At 34.4% G+C, this 23,344-nt stretch overlaps 1 protein-coding gene across 1 annotated transcript; it reads left to right on the top strand.

The window, feature by feature from the left end:
- Positions 1–1,603: 1,603 nt before the first annotated feature.
- Positions 1,604–20,771, top strand: LOC132553986 (solute carrier family 45 member 3-like). Its single transcript, XM_060218282.1, has 3 exons — positions 1,604–1,719; positions 17,169–18,756; positions 19,400–20,771. The coding sequence occupies exons 2-3, from the start codon at positions 17,281–17,283 to the stop codon at positions 19,703–19,705; spliced, it is 1,782 nt and encodes a 593-aa protein (XP_060074265.1). The 5' UTR covers positions 1,604–1,719; positions 17,169–17,280; the 3' UTR covers positions 19,706–20,771.
- Positions 20,772–23,344: the final 2,573 nt, after the last annotated feature.

Below are 23,344 nucleotides of genomic sequence, written 5' to 3' on the forward strand. Positions count from 1 at the left end.
TAACATATATATATATATATATATACACACACACAAAAGCCACACCAACCCACTCCTTTTACAATTTGTTTAAATAGGAAACAATGAATACCGTTCTAAGGTTGTTGTGATTGACCCTGACTGGTATGAAGTATCATTAAGACTATTGATTTATGTATATAATTTATATATAATTATATTATATCTGTTACTTATAATGTCACATCCATGAAAGTCAAGACCAGTAGGCCAAGCAGTCACCAAGCCATCAAATTACTGCTATTACTTAAAGTTACCCTGAATATTTTACTAAATTAATCTTTAAAATACACTGAATATATGTATTATAATAGAACAGTTCAAGAAAGTGTGAATGTCATGGTTGATACTATTTCCATGATATTGTGTTTTATCTGCAATGCACACCTTTGACTCAAAAACGATCACCTTGATAATGGTGGCCCACACCTGTGACGTCTTTAAGTTTAAGACCTATAGAAATATACTGGGAACCTTCAATTGTATGTTCGATATGCAAGCATTTTAACTGCTTGTGTCACATATTTTCTATTTTCACTTACTTGTGTAAGTTATATCTGAAGTCCTACGTACATATATAACTTTTTACAATTTTAATGATGAAATGAGTACCTATTGGGAAACAAGCCATGTACCATTTTCAGGTGTACAAATCACACGGGGATGTTTCCTGATCATGAGTGTTTTTCATACTTCATTAATCTAAGATTTAGTAACTGCAAATACTATGTTTTTTAGCATTCAATTGGTCACTAAAAATATGCTGAAAACTTAGTTTATACATCATAAAGCAACCAATTAAAAGTTCATTCAATTAACGAAAGCCTACCTCACCCTCTTCTCTACAAAATGGATAAGATAGTAATGAGCAACAGTTGGTATATTTTGATCTCCAGTAATAAGTCTGATACAATATGTGATTAAGTATGTAGTATTTGTAACATAAATTGTCATGTAAACACTGTAGTTGCATTAATTAGAGATATGGAGAGGAGGAAGATTTGTTACTTTTAATCCAGAGATACACAATAAATGTCCAATCTAATTTTAACAATTTTGCAGAGAGAGAACTGTCCATTTTTTTTAACTGGTCTTTATTTTAGAACAACACCCTAGATAATTAATTAAGAAAACACAAATATATAAATTGTCCTTTAATCAAGCATACATGCCATACATATAATTCATTATATTTGTGAACAAACATTTTATTGACAGTGACTCATACAAAGATATAACATAACAACATGTGTTCAACTCCTTTTTTTTTTGCCTTTTTTTCTCATAATTTTGTATTTTTATTATATTCCTTTTTTTTTAAAAACCACAAGTCAAATAAACTAAATGAACACTGAATCTCTTGAAGAACAGGGTAAAAGAAAGAACATCGTTAGATGTAATTGTTCATTCTTTGGAGTGAGTCACTGTTCACTGCCACTTTACTCTATTTCTTACAGTGTTGAGTGTGATTATTTCTTTCATTTAATTTTTGTCATAATCTAATCATAAATCTTGAAAATCAGTTAATTTTAATCTGAACTTCATATTTTTACAGGCAAACAATTATCACAAAGACAGCTGTAATGATGGGCATTTCATCTTAAGAAAAAATGGTCTACATTGAATAAAGATTTCTTTGCCATGGCTATCACTTCAGGACTGTTAACCATCGAATGTATAGGCGGTCAGCATTTAGAAAAGGTATGTATGAACATGCATTCTGAATATTTTGAAAAATGGATTTGTGAGAGTTAATTCTCCATTTATATTTTTTTTTTTTTTTTTTGGTACCTGGCATGTTCATGAATCAGTTTTATTACAGTATTTTTAAGATGTATATTTTTGGCTGCAGTGACCTTGAATGTTCCTCAATGTTTATAAGTAATATATTCTGGAAATTTGAAACTTAAACTTATTCTAAGAAATGTATATTTTCCAAGTTAAAAAATTTCTTCATAAAAATATTTTTGCCAAACTCTATTAACAGTTTCATTGTTGTGACAAATCACAAACAAATCATTCATATCATGATTGAAATATTGATTTCTACTTGTGTTAAAGAATATTTTTGGTGAACTTATGTTTTGATAACTTAACTTTTCTTGACTAACATGTTAAGCTAATGATTTTTTAAAGAGCTAAGCTTAAGTGAGCTTATTGTTCAACATTGTCAGCTGGCTGCAGCAGCTGGTTTCAAGACTGTTAAACAGAATGACTGAGATGGCTTCAAATAATGATAGGCCTTAGATTGAATTGCTATATGTAAATATCAAGTTTGGAAGATCACTAGTAATTATGCAATATATAAAATCATTATGTGCCATGTGTTATAATATATTGTTAAATCATTAGTTAGCTGACAATCTCATTCATTTTTGCTGTCTGTCATGATATTTATTAGACTTAATTGTCAGTGTGTCACATGACACACGCAGTATGTTATTTACATGTGTACAGATAGTTTTATTTGGCATCAGTGACGTCAGTTAAATCATCTAGCAAAGTAATAGTGACAATGATTGTGTTTTCATTAGCATGTTCAATACAGCACTTTAATTTCTTCTTCATATTTCTGAATTGTTAAAACTATATCAATACCTGACGTAACATGATAATAAGAAATACTATTGTAAACCTAAAACTATGCATTTGTATGGGAATCTATTTCCAAAACAAAATCATTCTCATGCACATGGATAAAAGTTCTTGCTTATTTCAGCAAGTCTTGATTCATGTGAAATAAAGAATGTGTTGATGCTAGATTTTGATATCTAGATGCAAAATCCAGATTGGCCAAATACTCTACAGAGTTATTGCTTACATTTTTTTGTGGAAAATATGAAGCCCCAAAAATGTGTTTTTCCTTTTTTTCTATAAAAACCTTCATAAAGGGGCTATGATTATACATTGCAAAACATACATGAAACAATTAAAACAAATGAGAACATGTAGATACTGACCATATTTATCCTGCATTAAGTTCAAGAGGCAGACCCAGAAAACTGACTCAAAGTCAAGGGATGGCTATGCTTATTGCAGAACAACTGAATAGTATTTGTCTGTAATTCTTGTAATTGGGGCTTATTACCTGGCATGGACTTATACTCAGAAATGGGTTGATAACTGGACATGAACTTATTACAAGGCATGGGCTTATTCTTGGCATGGCTTCTTGTTAGAGATATATAGTAAGGATTCTTTCACTCTGCAATCTGAAACAGGGATGACAATTAGAAGTGGTTAAGAGTGTAACTTAGCATACAGGGACCATTTAGCAGGTCAAAATCTAACTTGGATTGTACAGTATCAATGAAAAACAGTCTAATTTGTATAAACTCATGACCAATGTCAGTCAACAATGTGCTATAAATAGAAACAGTGCTATGGTATACATTTAATGTGCCATTGTACTTGTCAGACAAAGGTATTCAGTAATCACAGTGTTTTAGGATTTGACACTTCATGACCTTGACACGACCACACTAAAGATCATGTTGACAATTGACACAATCTTGTTAAAAATATTTAAACAGCTAACATAATGACAGATATGATTTGATTATTATATGTGAATTTTTAGTTATGATCAGTTGCCAATATATTGTTTTAATTTTATTGTTGTTATATCATTATTATCATTATAGACATATATATTTACAATGAAGCCTGCTTTACAGGCCACCTGTACAAAACAGACACCCATCTATAAAGGCCACTTTTCTCTTATTGGCCTTTGTAGAAAGGTATCTGTTTGTGATTGTCATTTTCTGACGTACTTTGACAAGTTAATCAAGATTCATTGCTTTCAGTCGTTTTACCTTAATTTGATGTTAGTGAGAATTGTTTATTTGCAGCTACATTTATTTAAATATATCATTATATTTCACAAACTGGATATAATGCAGTCTTATTTGTATCATATCCTCAAGTTTTTTCCTCCGAAATTTTTTATTTTTCTCATTGATTTTAAAACTTGTTCTGTTTGCTAACGGAAGAAAAGTGAACTCCGAAATAATTTGTGATTTGTAACGAAAATACATTTCAATACAGGTAGTGATATTTGAGAACGGTATGTGCTGTTATAATTGTTTGAGGTTGTATTGTATTAGCCTATTGTTGAATCTTGACAGTAGTTTCTATTGAAATTCATAACACACAGTGTATGGTATGTATATTTCATGCTGTATATATAAATGTCTCGATAGCTTACAGTCTTTGTCTCTAGTGGCAGACAACTTTCTCTGACCATTGTTGAAAAAGGCTAAAAATAAAAAGTGCACTGAAGCGATAGTACACACACAGATAAATACAATTTTTGTGTGCTGCATACCTTGTACATATTTGTTTATGCAGTTTGAGATGAATGCGTTGATTACGAGGAGATGTTGACGTGTACAATGGCCAGCTTTGTCTTTGGTACAAGGAAATGGATAAATTGTTTCACAGGTAGAGTGCTATACAAACTAACTGTATTGTATAATTCTCTATATAGCTTCAGATTAAAGTTGCCAGCATTCTAATAATGAAAAAAAAAAACATGCACATTAAACATTTCCTTGTATATATACAAGTATTCATGTACTTTCAGGGACTGCTTTGTTGATAAGTAATGTCAACAGTAATTTAATTATTCGATTGTAAAATTCTCAGTGATCCTACAGTCACCACTAATCTGGTTGTCCCTGTATCTAGTCACCACTAATCTGCTTGTCCCTGTAACTAGTCACCACTAATCCGGTTGTCCCTGTATCTAGTCACCACTAATCTGCTTGTCCCTGTATCTAGTCATCACTAATCTGCTTGTCCCTGTATCCAGCCACCACTAATCTGCTTGTCCCTGTATCTAGTCACCACTAATCTGGTGTTTCCTAACAAGTTGTTCTGATTTTCAAGACTGACTTTTCTAATCAGATTGTCCAGGATCTGATAATTGGTTTCTGAAGGACATCAATAAATATTTGTATGATGATGTGTATTGTTATTTACAAATTCTGTCCATGTGATACAGTCTGTGATTCGACTGATTTTTATACATCAGTTACATGATCTTGGCCCAATATTTTACGAGCATTTGAAGGATTGTATCCACGTAGAGATTTGAGGTGTCATGGTGACCCATTATGATCACCTTTGTCCAGTGTCATGCATCATGTAGTGTGCATTGTGCATCCGTAAACAATATTACATTCTCTACTTCTTCTCAAAAACCCTTGAACTGATATCAGTGAAATTTTGCAGAAACCTTCCCTTGCATAAGATGAACCAAAATTGCAAATTATACAGTCCCCACACCACAGGGGCCTGAGGGGCAGGGCCAAAAGGGGTCAAATTGACTTAGATTTCAAAACATTTCTTCTCAACACTCAGTTACAGTAGAATCAAATATTCTTCATGGATAGAATCATCTTAAAGTGCTTTACCAAAATTGTGAATTTCATGGCCCAAGGGTTTCCCTGTGAGGAGGGGGTAAAGTTTACTATAGTGTATATAGGAAAACTAGATTTTAGTAGAATCTTTCAGCCTCTTAGTATTAAGATAGACATGTATTGACACTGGCTTACTATATTCAGTGACACAATTTCTTTCTCATGACTCTTGAAAGCTACCCTTTAACCTTTATATTCAATATTGCTTATCCCATGTGATCATCAATGCCATTAGGCTTATTGTTGTTACTTATTGCTTATACAAGTGATTTTCTTTCCTTTAAATTTTGTTCAACCCTTTCAGTGGAGTTATTAAACCATTTGCCAATAGGAGACACAAACACATTACTACGACATACACTAGGAATATACATAGATCATTTGTGAAATGAGATAAGATTTTATGGGTGAACTTAGAATTGTGTTTAGAGTTTGTCTTCTTTTTAATGCATCTGGTGTACCAGTGCATAGCTTTAAAAACAAAGTTAAGGTTTTGATCTATAGGCAGTATTAGGTATCATTTGTTGATTTAGTTATCCATGAAAGATTTAACATTCAGTGGAATTATGTCAGCTACCTGTGGGACAACTGCATGAGTGGTGACTAGCTGATGGTGGTACAAATATGGATTAGTGGTGACTAGCTGATGGTGGTACAAATATGGATTAGTGGTGATTAGCTGATGGTGGTACAAATATGGATTAGTGGTGACTGGCTAGATGGTGGTACAAATATGGATTAGTGGTGACTAGCTTGATAGTGGTACAAATGTGGATTAGTGGTGACTAGCTGGATGGTGGTACAAATATGGATTAGTGGTGACTTGCTGGATGGTGGTACAAATATGGATTAGTGGTGACGAGCTGGATAGTCCTACAAATATGGATAAGTAATCTAGCTGAATTGCTAAATTCACGAGATTCAAACACTTTGATTTTAATAGAAGAGCACATTACTGTATAGTGCTGTGTCAACTGTTCAGTTAAACAAATAGCAGGATGATCTGAATTAAGGACCAGGGTCTGTCAGTCAGGACTTACAGAAATGGAAGTTCATGATAACAACCATGAGGCTATCGACACTGATGACAGAAGGGCTCTGACTGTTATAAATATCAAAATTTTATTTCAGAAATGGAAAAAGCAAATTGTTAATAGGTAAATTTTTTGTACCCACCCAAAGATTTGTCACTTTTGCCAATGAAGGTATGGGTTCACCTTCAGTGTGTATTACTTGCTGCTCTATATACTATGTCAGGTGTATCCAGATTTTAAAATATTTTGCATTTTTATAATCATAAGGGTGATGATTTTTGGGTGGACCACTTTAACGCTGAACTTAATCCATACACACCCTCCCTTTCATACACATTCGTACATCTATATGTGCCTGTATGGTATCTCTCCCTTTAATCACTCATATTTTGGAGGTTGTTGTTTAGCATGGTATTACTTGTCAAGTTTCAGGTTTTGTGTCCAGTAAAGGGGATCGATATTCAGTTTAGCAGCTTTTCTTTTCTCTTTTAATTTATTTGTGTTATTGAGTCATTGACAGGCAAGGCTATTGCTTAAAGCTGTTTGAAAAAAGGTGTATTTGCGCTGAAGTATGATTTTTATGTAACTATCCACTTGTAATTAAGTAATGGCTGACTTTCAAACCAGCTACTTTCACCTGTCATGACCTCATTGCATTAATTTTATAAATTAGATGCCTCAGATTTAAAAAAAAAGACATCCACAAGAGAATTGAGGTTTTAGATATGTCAATGTGTTTGAGTAATAAGACCAGGCCAGTGTACACTAATATATTTCTTATTTTGAGGTCAAAGGTCATCTTTGATATCAAACCAGGGGATAAAACTTCATTATTGTACGAGAAGTGATAAGAAATAAATATTTTATTGTTGTCTGCATCTAGTGACCTTGATATGAATGTGTGGAACTGGTGACAGATGTTTAATGTTAGGAGAGTGAATTCATTATGCAAATTACATGGCATTTGATCAAGACAATTTAAAGATTTAAAATAGAAATGAAACTTGCAGCTTTAAATGGCAGATATTTAAATTTTTGTGGTTAATAATTTATCTATGTAATCGCCAAAGAAGCTAAGAAAAATACAAAACACTTAGATATTATATACAACAAACACATTGTTGAAGAGAAGCTATGTCGACATCACATTTTCCAAGTGACTTATCCCGAGATCAGCTTTACTCAAGTCTTTATGGGTCGTCTGCTTGACATTGACTTATATGCACAATGCTGAAATGAATTACAGCTGAAAAAAGGCTTAGTTATATTTTGTTTAGTCTGTAAATGTTTCTACTCCATATTAGCTTGTATATATACAGTTATCCACGTGTCACATGTTGATGTGTAATGGTTTCCTTGGTCCTGTTTGTATCTGCTGCCTTCTGTTGTGTTGCTGGCACAGTTTTCATCCTTTCTTTGAGCTATACTCACTTCATTATCCAGAGGTTGAATTTTAACAAATATGTATATGCTGCGATAAAGAATAAAATTGGGTCAAAACTGCACACTTAGATGGATCTATGATTGTGACTGTTAAAATGGACCAAGCTTTGAAGCGGAGGTAAGCTGATATCAAGTAGGTTTCGACCCACTGCTTCTTCGTGTTTGCATTAACACTTATACGGAAAAATATTAACACACCTCCTCTATATCATTTTATTTAAATTGTACCATATACACTGCCTTTTGATTTTTACATAAAAAATCATTTTCAAGTAATATTGTCTCCCATATTATCTGTGAAATATCTTTGTATCTGTATTCTGTTTATGAAATTAATATGGTGTATCATGGCATTACTTCATATTATCATATTTTCACTGAATGTCTGTTTGCCATTAGTAATTTGCTGCATCCCATTATAATGCCGTTTTTTTACTGATCATTATATGTTTTCAGTTTATAAACAACTTTCTTTGATATATAGATATACACTTTATAATGCCAAATTGACCAAATATCCCTCTTCAATTCCTCAAAATTTGTTTCCCCTTACATTGTTTATAGAATTAATACCCTCTTTATGATACCTGATAAACATCTCGGGTGTATTAATAAAAAGATTGTTGAATCACTACCCTCTTTATAATACCGGATAAACATTGATGTTGTATTTTAAAAAACCTTCATGAGTCGCATTGCTCTTTATAATGCCTGATCAACGTTGATGTTTTATTTATAAAATCTTTGTGAGTCACATTGCTCTTTATAATGCCTGATCAACACTGATGTTGTATTTATAAAACCTTCATGAGTCACATTGCTCTTTATAATGCCTGATCAACATTGATGTTGTAATTATAAAACCTTTGTGAGTCGCTGCCCTCTTTATAATGCCTGATCAACATTGATGTTGTATTTATAAAACCTTTGTGAGTCGCTGCCCTCTTTATAATGCCTGATCAACATTGATGTTGTATTTATAAAACCTTTGTGAGTCACATTGCTCTTTATAATGCCTGATCAACATTGATGTTGTATTTATAAAACCTTCATGAAACGCTGCCCTCTTTATAATACCTGATCAACATTGGTGTTGTATTTATAAAACCTTTGTGAGTCACATTGCTCTTTATAATGCCTGATCAACATTGATGTTGTATTTATAAAACCTTTGTGAGTCACATTGCTCTTTATAATGCCTGATCAACATTGATGTATTTATAAAACCTTTGTGAGTCGCTGCCCTCTTTATAATGCCTGATCAACATTGATGTTGTATTTATAAAACCTTCATGAAACGCTGCCCTCTTTATAATACCTGAAACACTGATGTTGTATGTATAAAACCTTCATGAGTCACATTGCTCTTTATAATGCCTGATCAACATTGATGTATTTATAAAACCTTTGTGAGTCGCTGCCCTCTTTATAATGCCTGATCAACGTTGATGTTGTATTTATAAAATCTTCGTGAGTCACATTGCTCTTTATAATGCCTGATCAACATTGATGTTGTATTTATAAAACCTTCATGAGTCACATTGCTCTTTATAATGCCTGATCAACATTGATGTTGTAATTATAAAACCTTTGTGAGTCGCTGCCCTCTTTATAATGCCTGATCAACACTGATGTTGTATTTATAAAACCTTTGTGAGTCGCTGCCCTCTTTATAATGCCTGATCAACATTGATGTTGTATTTATAAAACCTTCATGAGTCACATTGCTCTTTATAATGCCTTATCAACATTGATGTTGTAATTATAAAACCTTTGTGAGTCGCTGCCCTCTTTATAATGCCTGATCAACACTGATGTTGTATTTATAAAACCTTTGTGAGTCGCTGCCCTCTTTATAATGCCTGATCAACATTGATGTTGTATTTATAAAACCTTCATGAAACGCTGCCCTCTTTATAATACCTGATCAACACTGATGTTGTATGTATAAAACCTTCATGAGTCACATTGCTCTTTATAATGCCTGATCAACATTGATGTATTTATAAAACCTTTGTGAGTCGCTGCCCTCTTTATAATGCCTGATCAACATTGATGTATTTATAAAACCTTTGTGAGTCGCTGCCCTCTTTATAATGCCTGATCAACATTGATGTTGTATTTATAAAACCTTTGTGAGTCGCTGCCCTCTTTATAATGCCTGATCAACATTGATGTTGTATTTATAAAACCTTCGTGAGTCACTGCCATGTTATATTACTGGTTACCTAAGACAAAGTCTCACAGTGACCTGTTGTGATTCCCTTCTTCTCAAATCCCAGGTATGGTAGAATCATGTACTCTATATGGATGGAAAGGGCTTCAGATGTTTTACCAAGTTGTAAATTTGATGACCCCAGGATCTCACATTTTTTCCAGGGGAGGGGGTAAAGTTTACCATATTTTATATATGAAAATAACATTTTTGAACATTGTTTGCTTTTTTTTATTGGAATTACTTCAAACCTGATTAGAATTATAAGTTTAAGATGACAATTTGATGAGATGCACATATTGACCTTGACTGACCTCCAGAGGCTGATAGGTGGGCGGAAAACTGTAAAATTGACTGAAATTGACTGTTCTACTGTTCCTGGATGGAAGATTTCATACAGAAAAATTCAAATCATGAGTGTTAATTCTTTTAATTCAAACTTGGTTAGCAGCCTTAGCATGGGACAGTAGTTAATGTATACACAATTTACATTTGTATTATGTGTACAATATAGTTAAAGTTATATTACTTTTTTTAACAGAATAATTTCTATAACATGTTACAATTAAGAAGTATTTTGACTCTGGTGATCATTAAGTCCTTGGGCCTCTTGTTTGATGCAATGCGCATCACATTTTAAAATTCACTTAGAATGGAAATCATGTTTTTTTTCTAACATATTGAGAATTATAAATCAAATAATGATAATTTTCCAGTGACAATATGTGGTACTGTTGATATCTTAACAATGGTGTGTCCACTGTTGGTTACTGGTTATCTGTGAGTTATATATTGACTAAGTACAGGTAGTCACATGTGGACTGTCGGACAATGTCACTACTGATAAAGTGTAGGTGATGTCTCCATGAGGAGTACACAGATATGTACAATATTCTAATGTCCTGTGTATGTGTATGTATATGTTGATTTTGTCAAGGATAAAAGCATTTGGAGTCAGTTAAGAATAGATGTTTTAAGCTCACGTTTGCCCTGAGGCAAAGATAGCAAGTGTGTTAAATGTGCTTTGTATGAACTGTCGGAATGGAGATTTTTAAATGGTTAAAATATCAGATTAAATGTTGACTAAATATAGGAAATCCTTGGAACTGCAGTTTAAGGGATTCAGCATAGTATAACTGAAGGACAATGTGACCAACCCTATCCCTTAGGAAGAGAATTAAGTCATGTGCAGTTGCATATGTTCCAATTATCAATACTCACCTTAGATCATGTATCAGTTGCTGATCATGCTTGGATAAACAGAATCATTTTAGTCATATTGTTTCCAGAGTGACCAGCTGCTACCTGACGTTTTAATGCCTTCTATAATCGATCTTAAGAAATAAGTTCATTCGGTTCTTTTGAAACATTTTATTGAACAGGATATACATTGTATGTCCCAATTGACTGTAAGAATGGTCTAGCCTTTTTTCCATTTTTGATTTTATAGTTCTGTGTTGTTCTGACTAGATATAGACACATTTTATTTGACAGTTATCTTTTCATAAGCCCTACAAACAGTCAGATTCATTTTGAGACAGGGTCTCCTTGTAATAGTTGGTGACAACCTCACTGAACAACACACAAGAGGCCGTCCAGAACAATAAAGATGAAGTGCCATGTCTAAGTACACAACAATGACTAGTTCATTTCTCAGCTTCATGTAAAACAAACAGCCACATGTAGGGAGCATCAAACCATGTACCTTGGATCTTTACCTAAGGTTATTGCAGCCCTTTACCTAAGGTTATTGCAGCCCTTCACCTGAGGTTATTGCAGCCCTTCACCTGAAGTTATTGCAGCCCTTCACATGAGGTTATTGCAGCCCTTCACATGAAGTTATTGCAGCCCTTCACATGAGGTTATTGCAGCCCTTCACATGAGGTTATTGCAGCCCTTCACCTGAAGTTAATGCAGCCCTTCACCTGAGGTTATTGCAACCCTTCACCTGAGGTTATTGCAGCCCTTCACATGAGGTTATTGCAGCCCTTCACCTGAGGTTAATGCAGCCCTTCACCTGAGGTTATTGCAGCCCTTCACATGAGGTTATTGCAGCCCTTCACCTGAGGTTATTGCAGCCCTTCACTTAAGGTTATTGCAGCCCTTCACCTGAGGTTATTACAGCCCTTCACCTGAGGTTATTGCAGCTCTTCACCTGAGGTTATTGCAGCCCTTCACATGAGGTTATTGCAGCCCCAAGGCCCAAATAAGATGTTTTCTTATCATCTGAACTGATGCTGTTATGCTATATAAGTTATATTCAGTGAATATCCTCTCATTCTTATCCAGTCCTGTTATATGTATATATTATAAGTTATCTGTCAGATAGACCACACAGATCAATCACTGTTATGTATACTTTCTGTCCCTTACTTTAGGTGAAATGTAAAGTGTTCATCCTGATTTGGAATTAGAGGTAGAAGTGTTGGTGTGTCTCTTGAGTTGCTGGTGAAGTGTTGACCCTGACTTTGAATTAGAGGTGACATGTTGACCCTGACTCTGAGCTAGAGGTAAAGTGTTGACCCTGACTCTGAGTTACTGGTAAAGTGTTGACCCTGACTCTGAGCTAGAGGCAAAGTGTTGACCCTGACTATGAGTTACTGGTAAAGTGTAGACCCTGACTATGAGTTACTGGTAAAGTGTTGACCCTGACTATGAGTTACTGGTTAAGTGTTGACCCTGACTTTGAATTACTGGTAAAGTGTTGACCCTGACTCTGAGTTACTGGTAAAGTGTTGACCCTGACTCTGAGCTAGAGGTAAAGTGTTGACCCTGACTATGAGTTACTGGTTAAGTGTTGACCCTGACTTTGAATTACTGGTAAAGTGTTGACCCTGACTCTGAGCTAGAGGTAAAGTGTTGACCCTGACTATAAGTTACTGGTAAAGTGTTGATCCTGACTCTGAGTTACTTGTAAAGTGTTGACCCTGACTCTGAGTTACTGGTAAAGTGTTGACCCTGACTATGAGTTACTAGTAAAGTGTTGACCCTGACTTTGAATTACTGGTAAAGTGTTGACCCCGACTCTGAGTTACTGGTAAAGTGTTGACCCCGACTCTGAGTTACTGGTAAAGTGTTGCACTTGACTCTGAATTACTGGTAAAGTATTGACTCTGACTCTGAGTTACTGGTGAAATGTTGACCCTGACTCTGTGTTACTGGTAAAGTGTTGACCCTGGCTCTGAGTTATTGGTAAAGTGTTGAGTCTGACTCTGAGAGATTGTACAAAAGCCACACAAATGAATAGCAACTTTCCATAATTTAGAGTGAGATATAGTGGAGTCAGACAATGAATTAAACTGCATCATACAGCTCTTTCATCCTTCTTGGACTCGTCAGTGGTGCTAAGTGCTGAAATTTTGAAGCATAGGAGGTGACTAATGAAAATCAAAAATGATCAAAAGAAAAGTCAAAATCTAGATGAGGAGGCACAGCAGTACCATAATTAGATAAAATTCATAATTGATTTAGAGGTAAAGTGTTGACCCAGACTCTTGAGTTAGAGGTAAAGAGCTGACCCTGACTCTGAAGTAAGGGTAAAGTGTTGACCCAGACTCTGAGTTAGAGGTAAAGAGTTTACCCAGACTCTGAGTTAGAGGTATAGTGTTGACCCAGACCCTGAGTTAGAGGTAAAGAGTTGACCCAGACTCTGAGTTAGAGGTATAGTGTTGACCCAGACCCTGAGTTAGAGGTAAAGAGTTGACCCAGACTCTGAGTTAGAGGTAAAGAGTTGACCCTGACTCTGAGTTTGAGGTAAAGAGTTGACCCAGACTCTGAGTTAGAGGTAAAGAGTTGACCCTGACTCTGAGTTTGAGGTAAAGAGTTTACCCAGACTCTGAGTTAGAGGTATAGTGTTGATGTGTCTCTGGAGTTAGAGGTAGAGTGTTACCCTTACTTTGAGTTAGAAGTCAAATACTGGATCCCTGGGCATATTTGAGGAAAAGTATGATACTGTAGACATCAGAAAGGAACAAACAAGAGATGCTCTATAACAATACAAGCATGACTTTATAACTATCAATTAGTAAATCTAGTGTGGACCCATGAATGATGTGTCACTATGACACCTACCAGCAGAAGAATGACTTATTGTGTATCATGTTCTATAAAAACACTTGTCGCCTGGAGGATGATTGATGGGCTGACAGAAATATCAGGTGTGTAGCTGTCAATATCATGTCAAATTCCAGCTGAGATAGAAAACTATTTCACTGAATATTCATACAAGATTTCTGCTACTTATTTAAAATGAGGTGTGTTTCCTCTGGCTTGCACACCAGACATTGGGCTATTTGGGTGACATGCCCCAACACTACACATCCATCTGCCAAAATGTCTTTTGTGTGGTTTTAGGGTTTGAGGAAATATGGACTAGTAGTAACTTAATAACCTTTCAGGAGTGACCTACAGACCAGTGTAAAATTTATTTCATGTCTTTAGTCTGGTTTTAGGGTTTGAGGAAACATGGACGAGTAGTAACTTAATAACCTTACAGGAGAGACATTTATTATACATTACAATACAACTACAGACCAGTGTTAAATTCCTCTCATTTGAATTATACATACCAGTCAGAGATGTTGATTTAGCCTGGCTTGATTGTCTCCTTGTTGAATAAGATATTAAATTTATCTGTGTAATGTGTCAACGTTATGATAATATTATTTTACCAGCTTAATACAGCAGAGCACAAATCTGTCATTTCATTAAATGTCAAGTATTCGTCTATACATATGTATATGTAGATGAGTTTGTGAGAGCTCTGAATAGTGTGGCTAGGTTTTATAGCAGTAAGCTTATAACCTGTGGTAGAAGTACATACAGCATGACCACAATCTACTTCATTAATTATCCTTTCTACAAATGTCTACATATTTCCGTTCCATGGATGGCTCATCTTCACGAAATTATACTAAGAACAGGTATTATTTTCATCCATTTATTCACAGATTTCATGTATAGATTTTTAAGTACTCCTGTTTTCCTTTGGGATTGTGGCCGAGAGCCTTTATACCTTTATATAAATTTATAGGTATTAACAGTTGAATGAAGTATGTCAACTTGATTGTAATAACACTAACTGTTGTCTGCAAATATAGTATAATTATTAGTTGTAAAACTTTTGAAATTTTTTGTCCTAGTGCCGCTGTCATTGAGGGATATTACATAGGTATACATTTCTATCTTTTCTGTCGAGTTGTTTGGATCTACTAGATAGTCTCTTTACTTTGGTTTATTATAATTAAAGTTTTGTAGTCTTCATACAAAAATACCATGTGTAGCCTGCAATAATCCTAGGGCAGGGGGAGCAGCACAATATACATGTAAATCTTAGTCAAAGTCAGGCAGTGGGCTTATTACAGTATACTATATAACTCTTAGCACTGACATTATATATTCAAGATTGTCTGCTCTCATCTCATAACTGCCAATGGATATGTGAAAAATTTTAATTACATTAAAAAATGAAAGAAAGAAGAAAATATCAGACAACAGAAGTATGCACATATTGTATGTGTAAACATTGAACCGATTTCATTTGGCATTTAAAGGCTTATGAATGAAATATTGAAACCACCCAGTCTGACCTTCTGACTGTCCGACTGTTCGACTGTCCGACTGTCCGTCTGTCTGGAATTGTGTCAAGTGTATCTAAAAAGGTGCTGAAGCAATAATTCTCAATCTCAAACTTGACATACTACATCCTTTTGATATAAAGTTGTGCCCTTTTGTTTTTTGTAAAATTTTGCCAACATTTGGTAGAGTTACGCCCCTTTTGGTAGATATTCTATATGGAATAGTGTGTCATGTAGGTCTAATAAAGTGCTAAAGCAATATTTCTCAAACTTGGCATACTACATCCCTATGATATGTAGTTGTGCTCTTCCACTTTTCATTTTAACTTGATAAAGTACTACAGCTAATGATAGCCTATAATTTGACATATTAGACATTCCACAACCATTACCATAAAAACACTTTGGAGGCTTCTGATTGTCCCAAATTAAGATATTATCTGATTAAGTTGAAAATTTGTATAAACAGGTTTAGGGGATGACACATATAATGATACCATTTTCGAATAATAAAAAATTGTTTCATTTGGTTGCCATGATGACCAAATGAAGACCTCTAAGAGGAATATTGTTGGGTTAACCCCCTAAAACTATTGTTGATTGGGGAGTGGGTTTATTAGTCGACCATCCTGGCCACAGTTCTAGTTTTAACAGTAATGAAGTTGAGTGGGTTTATTATCATATGTAGTCTTACTATTGCATAAATACATTCAAGAAGTGGTGATACACTGCCTAGTAAATTGATTTGATATCACTGTGGCATAAAACATTTTCTTTGTTGACTTTAGTTGGCTTTTGTATCAAGCTGAAGTTTTTAGCTCACCTGGCCCAAAGGGGCCAAATGAGCAATAGGGATACAGCGTCATCTGGCATATCTCTTGTCTGTAAACTTTATCTACAAAATGCTACTAGTCATGAACGACTGAGGGGATTTTGACAAAATTTGGTCAGAAGAAAAAGATGCATATACAATGTAAGAACTGCATGGCCCTTTGGTGTGGACCTACCCTCTGGTCTTTCTGTGTTATATCTTTAAAACAGTTGGAATCCATTTGTTATGTAAGAATTGACACTTGGGGAGTGGCACACTTTAAGGGGCATTATTCCTTTGTCAGATTTTTGATGTGATTGAGTTACCAAACTGGTTACCATAGAAACTCTTACTGGGCATCAAAAGAGAAAGACAGTCATGATGTCATGATGTACGTATTTAGCCATTTGTCTTTCCCACCAAACAGGTCATGTGACTGAGCTATAATTAAGAAACAATTGAAATACCATATCTATAGGCATGTATACTATTGCTGGGCTTTAAGATCAAGGTGAGTGATGCAAGTTCTATATGCCTCTTGTTATCAGAGATGGAGCAGAAATTAGGGCATATTATGTTATGTTTTTCATTTTATTTTTCAAGATTTAGATAAAATTTTTATCATATTTTTTTTGTTTTTTTCAGGTCTCAAGCTGTTCAAAATGCTGAGGCTACAGGGCTTTATTCCAAACCCAGGGACACAAGTTATCATCCTTACTTGAAAAATCAAAATAACGAAACCAGCCTTACTCTCAATATGGATGACACCATGGCTTCGGTGGCTTCCCAGAATCCCCCCAACAGGAAGTCACTGACTCTGACTCAAATTATGCTGCTAAATGCTGTGGTATGTGGGGTAGAGGTGTGTGCTTGCTCGGGGTTCACCTACATCCCGCCGATGTTACTAAAAGCAGGTTACACTGAGGAGAATATGAGTATTATACTGGGAATGGGGCCGCTGCTCGGCTTCTTCTTCGTACCTGTGATTGGCCGTGCCAGTGACCGCTGTAGGAGCCAATATGGCCGCCGCCGGCCATTCATCCTTATACTCTCATTGGTGATCATACTGTCTCTCCTTACAATACCATATGGAGATTTTTTCAGTACAGCTTTCTTAGGCTACACTCCTCTCAGTAAGTCGGTCAGTTTGATTGTTCTGACTTTAAGTGTTGTCATGCTAGATTTCGCAAGTCAGGCCTGTTTGACACCATGTGAGGCATTGCTCTCTGATGCATCAAAGGGGACTACACAGAAAGATCGTGTGTTTATGGTTTACTCACAAAGTGTAAGCCTCGGGGGATTTCTCGGATATCTAATCACAGCCATTGATTGGAGCAATACTTCCATTGGTGGTTATTTTGGGACTCAAGAACGATCTGTATTTACGTTACTTGTTATAATATTTTTATTTCTCCTTTCTGCGACAATATTAGTAGCTCAGGAACAGCCATTGTCAGTGGCAGAGGAAGCCGAGACGGAGAATTTAATTCAAGCAGAAGAATCAGGAAAAGTATCTGTTACCGTAGGAAATGGAGGTGCTTTGGAATCAGGATATGAGTCAAGTGGCTCAGAGGATGGCCAGCAGAGCCCAGCATCGTATTCTCCAGGAAGGACAGGAAAGAGCCACAAATCTGTTAAAAAGAAACGTTCCTTTAACTTGAATCCTTTCAAGGGTATTTTAATAATCATAAGTCCGTTGTTTTGTTTTGGACGTTTGAGAATATTTACATATCTTTATAATCTATGGAGATTTCTGTGGTTAAATATATATGACAGATTGCCAGAATCTTTACGACGACTATTTGATGTTCCGGTAGTACTTCAAAAATTAGCAATGGCCAACTTTTGCAGCTGGACTGCAGTGATGGGTTTTAATTTATTTTTCACAGACTTTGTAGGTCAAGCTGTTTACCAAGGCAATCCAAATGCCCCTGAAAATTCCTATCTACGCAACCGCTATGATGAAGGAGTTCGAATGGGCAGCTGGGGACTGTTATTTCACTGTATCACCTCAACTTCTTATGCATTTTTCATCGAAGGTCTTGTAGAAAAGTATGGCACGCGAGAGACTTACTTGAGTGGAATGTTTATATTTTCAATGTCCATGTTTGGCATGGTACTTTACAAGGATATAATTTTTGTGAACGTGATGGCATCGCTGACGGGATTTGCTTATGCAACGTTAACCACCATTCCATTCATTCTCATCACAAAGTATCATTCCAATAAAGAGGTCAGTGACTGCTAAAGTGTTTTTAACCATCTAAGTAATATTATCATAAAACAAAGAGTACACATCACTTGTAGCAACAGTCAAGTGGTCCAGTATCCTGTTTATATATTGTAACCAGCTCATAAGGCCAATATTCAATGTAAATGGAAATACAGAGAAGAATATATATATGATATAATGATAAAGGTTAAATTTTGTCAGCATTTCTACTGTAATAGACTTAAGTGAGCTGAATTGTTGGAATATTTATATGGAAATTGAGTATATTTTCCTGAAGTCAAATTCTACCCAAATTGATAAATACTTTTCTGTGTGAAAAATTTTACTGTTTTATATTTGCTCTTTAGTATGCAGTTGGCTTTTGAAAAATTCAAGTTGATTAAAAATTCTAAATAATTTCATGGATACATTGGGAATAAAACAGAAAGTGATCTGATATCACTGGCGTTGTAAATAAAGAAATTTAACTTATTTTTCTGGTTTTTGCCCTTCAATAAGAAATTTTTTTCTGAATTTTTGCCCTTCATTAAGAATTTTTTCTATTTTATTGCCGTTACGGAAGAAAACCATTTGATATATTTTGAAAATTGAAGGAATTATCGCTTCATCATCCCTCTAACAATACTTTTTATGATTATTTCAGATTTACTTTGCCGACACAGTGACTTCAAATACGTCTGGGCTGCCTGGAAGTCAACCAGTGGCCACACGTGGTATTGCCACAGACATGGGCACGCTGGACAGCGCCTATTTCCTGTCCCAGGTGGTGCTGTCAGCTGTAATGGGCTACATTGTCCACATGACAGGGACTGTTATTTCATACATTCTAACCGCTGGAACAATGGGAATGGTCAGTTGTTTCCTCATAATACAAATAGTGACCAACAAACAGGATATGCAACAACAGGTATACAGGCAACGGGATCGGAGACGTACCATAAACTTGTAGGGGGGAGGGGGGACCTTGAGTGAAGACATAGCATTCACTTGCAGCAGGACTGCAAATGTACTATCCACTTGTGGGGGGACTGGACAAAGATGTGTACTATTACAGTAACTGTATGAGGAATGGGATGTGGAGACGTTTTACAGGTGAGAAATGTCAGTAAAATTTCGGGATTTTTATTGCATAACAAACATTTTTTAGGGTTAGAAAATTAAAATGTAAATAGCAATTAAAGTAGTGCTGAGTTTATATAAGAGAGAGAATTGGAACATAACAAGGATGTATATATGAACAAATAAGTAAAAAAAACTATCTGAAAAGATACAATTATGAAGGAATTGTGTGAAAAAAGATTCATTCAGCTTGTGAAGATAGAAGGATGAAGTTCCAGGGGCTTATCCAAAACTTAAAAAAAATCTTTTTGGTAGAGATAGAAACACTTACAAGGTATACATTATCACTATGGATATTGATCTGTGCTTGTTATGTCTTCCTGTATCTCTACAGGTGCTTTTACTTACACAGATGTATAATGTGCTTCCTGACCCAGAAACATATGATATGCTTACTGACCCAGATATATAATGTGCTTCCTGTTTATGATCAGTTTCAATAGGTGTTATGGGGTAACTACCACAGTCTGCTCCAAGGGGAGATAGCTAAGCAACTAGACTTTGTCATTCAGTTAAACAAGTACAATATTGTACAGATAATTTGTGTTTGGAGAATTTATGATGTTATCTTTTTGTCTCTCATACACATACTACACCAAAACCTTCAAATTGTTAAGCTTTTGTTAGAAATGTGCTAAAATCATTTAGTGTGTTCAGAGTTAGTGCTTTGGTGAAGAAGAAATCTTTCATGGAAATATTTACTGGGGTTGGACCAGCTTAGTTTACTTGGTACTGCAATTTTTATATAGCTTTGACATTTCAACATTTAATGAATTTGTTACCAATATCATAACCTTGAGATTTGAAATCATGAAGGAAATGTTCCTAGTCTTGTTCCTAAGTATCTACCAGTGCTACTGTTAATATCATTTGTACTTCAGTGTGCATCATATCATTAGAGGTATAGCAGTTATATATATATATATAATTTGAATGTTATCTTAGAAAAAGTTGTTTTCACAAATATTTACAAGCTAATCATGTTTTTGTGATAGAAAATGTTTTTTTCACAAATGTTATTAAACTTGACTTGTTGATGTGATAAAAGTGTTTTTACTCTCACTTCCATACAACTTTTATACAACTAGGCAAGAATTTTGTATTTGAGCCTGTCAGACTATGTTAACAACAAAAATGCTTCTTTTATAAACACCATATGTAAGATTGAAACTCCTGTCATGTTAGCTCTTAGATAACAGTTTGATACCTGCTGTCTGTGTCTTACTTTTAACGCATTTATTTTATGAATCATATCTAAATACCACAAAATGTATTCTGAGAAATCTAGAACAAATTGATGATCACTAATTATTTGAACATTGAATCACTCAAAGCTGGTTTTAGTTTTTGTCAGACAAGATTTGTGTTCTGTTTACTTTTCCCTGCATTTGATAATTTATCAAAATTTCAAATGGCTTCAACTTGTTTTGCATAGTTATTGGTTTGTTAATGACCACCTGCATATTTCTGTGTGCATGATAGGACGATAATTGGATAAAATTAATCATCCGAATTATTAAAACCATAAACCATAAAACCAAAAATGTAATTTCTGATAATCAGTCATTAACTGTCTGTTTGATATTTTCTTGTGTTTTAGTTAATACAAATGTCACGTAACGCATGAAAAGACACCAATTGTTGATCCATCTCATTGTTATGTAAATTAGAAATAAAAATAAGTGAGGTATTTCAGGTTAAAATTATAAAAATAGAGAGTGCATACACATTTGATGTATACTTGTGTTGAATATACAGTCAGCCTATTATAAAATCACTTAAATACCATGAAAAACCTTTCTGATTTTATCTGATAATTGATTACCAGGTATTGATTTTAATTGATTTCCCATAAATACCATGCCAGGAAAAAAAATCAATAATAGTGTTAATTATGTTTGAATGAAGGTAAAAATAAGCATTCTTCTATATAAATATATTGTCAGGGTTACATTGTACTCGCAGTTTCAAAAGGCAAGGGGGAACATTGCAATGATGTCAATTTGATAATCAGTATTATAACTATGCCATTAATATGCATGGATACTGTGTTATAAGTCTACAAAATTAGATGAAAAGAAAGGCAGTTGTGTTAAATGCCAGTTAATTAAAATATTTGGTTGTGTAAATTTATTTTACGTGAAAAAAGAAGTGTTACTCATTGCCCAAAAATCTTGTCATCTTTCTCTGCTTAATTATCATATGGTCTTTTTTGTAGATCAACATTTTATTAATTTTGATCAAGGTTTCTTTGTTAAGTATCAAGTTATTACATTTTCTCACTCATTATATACATCACTATGTGCATTAATTATGATTTACTGATAAATGATCACATGAATTGTGCATCTTTAAATTTTGGGTTTGTGTAGATGATAATTAATATCTTGGGCATTACCACTAGAATTCTATCCACACATATCAATATTTGTTCTTCATTCAAACCTGCATTAATATACGGAGGTCTTCACATTAATAATAAATAGCACTTATTTATGATAAATTATCAAAAATGATGGTTGAAATATTGATATTTATTATGTATTTATCTCTGTATAAGTAGTTAACCTGTCATGCACCTTTGTAGTGATGATGAATCAATGACAGAACCTATCATTAGAATTTTATGTTATATTATTGTTCAATTTTATAAACTGCACTTGATCAACAACCATTTCCGGAAAATTTTCATTAACCTTGATCAAATCTGTTTTCTTTTCATTTTCATTAGTGACTGCTGAAAAAATTAGGCTTAACTTTAAGTATTTTAGTTGAGATTTTATACTAGAATGAAAATTTATTTCTTAAATAGTGTATTTATCAAATTTTTTAAAAAATGTGTTCTTTTACTTTCTCATACTTCATATTTTTCAAAACCTGATCCCTTCAAATTTTTTGGGTGCTTTCATTACCTGAGGTGTGTAGTTCACTGCTCCCAACTCCCCATGGTTTGTCTTGTTAAGGAAGCTAAGAAACAGATTTGTCTGTGCTGATGTGGTTGTGTTCATATGCAAGACTTTTACCATAATTGCTTTGAATGGCATGTGACAGGCCTCTGGTATGGTATTCAGCAACATAGCCACCGGTTACAAGGAAACTCCTCTCAAAATGCCATAGGCTGTAAACAAGATGATAATCAAACTAAAACCTTCAAACTGCTCCAGATACTTGGCAAAAAACTGTTAAATGCAGTGATTTGATTTTAATCGTCAACCTGTCAAAAATCTTTGCAACTCAATCTTCTAGACACATTGGTTAAACTTTGTCAAAAATCTTTTCATTACAATTCCTTGAACTATCTCACAAAATAGTATTTTGAATCTAATCCCTTTAACCTAAAGGTCTTGTCAAACATTGCCAAAAAACTGTTCACCTTATTACATTCAACTGATGGGTGTCATTTATGTACATGTACTGTACTCTGAAAAAATAGTATAAATAAATAAGAATACTTAAGATGCAACTTCCT

The sequence above is a fragment of the Ylistrum balloti genome, unplaced genomic scaffold (assembly GCF_031769215.1).
Source record: "Ylistrum balloti isolate Yb309-2 unplaced genomic scaffold, AGI_CSIRO_Ybal_v1 Utg369640, whole genome shotgun sequence".
Taxonomy (NCBI): domain Eukaryota; kingdom Metazoa; phylum Mollusca; class Bivalvia; order Pectinida; family Pectinidae; genus Ylistrum; species Ylistrum balloti.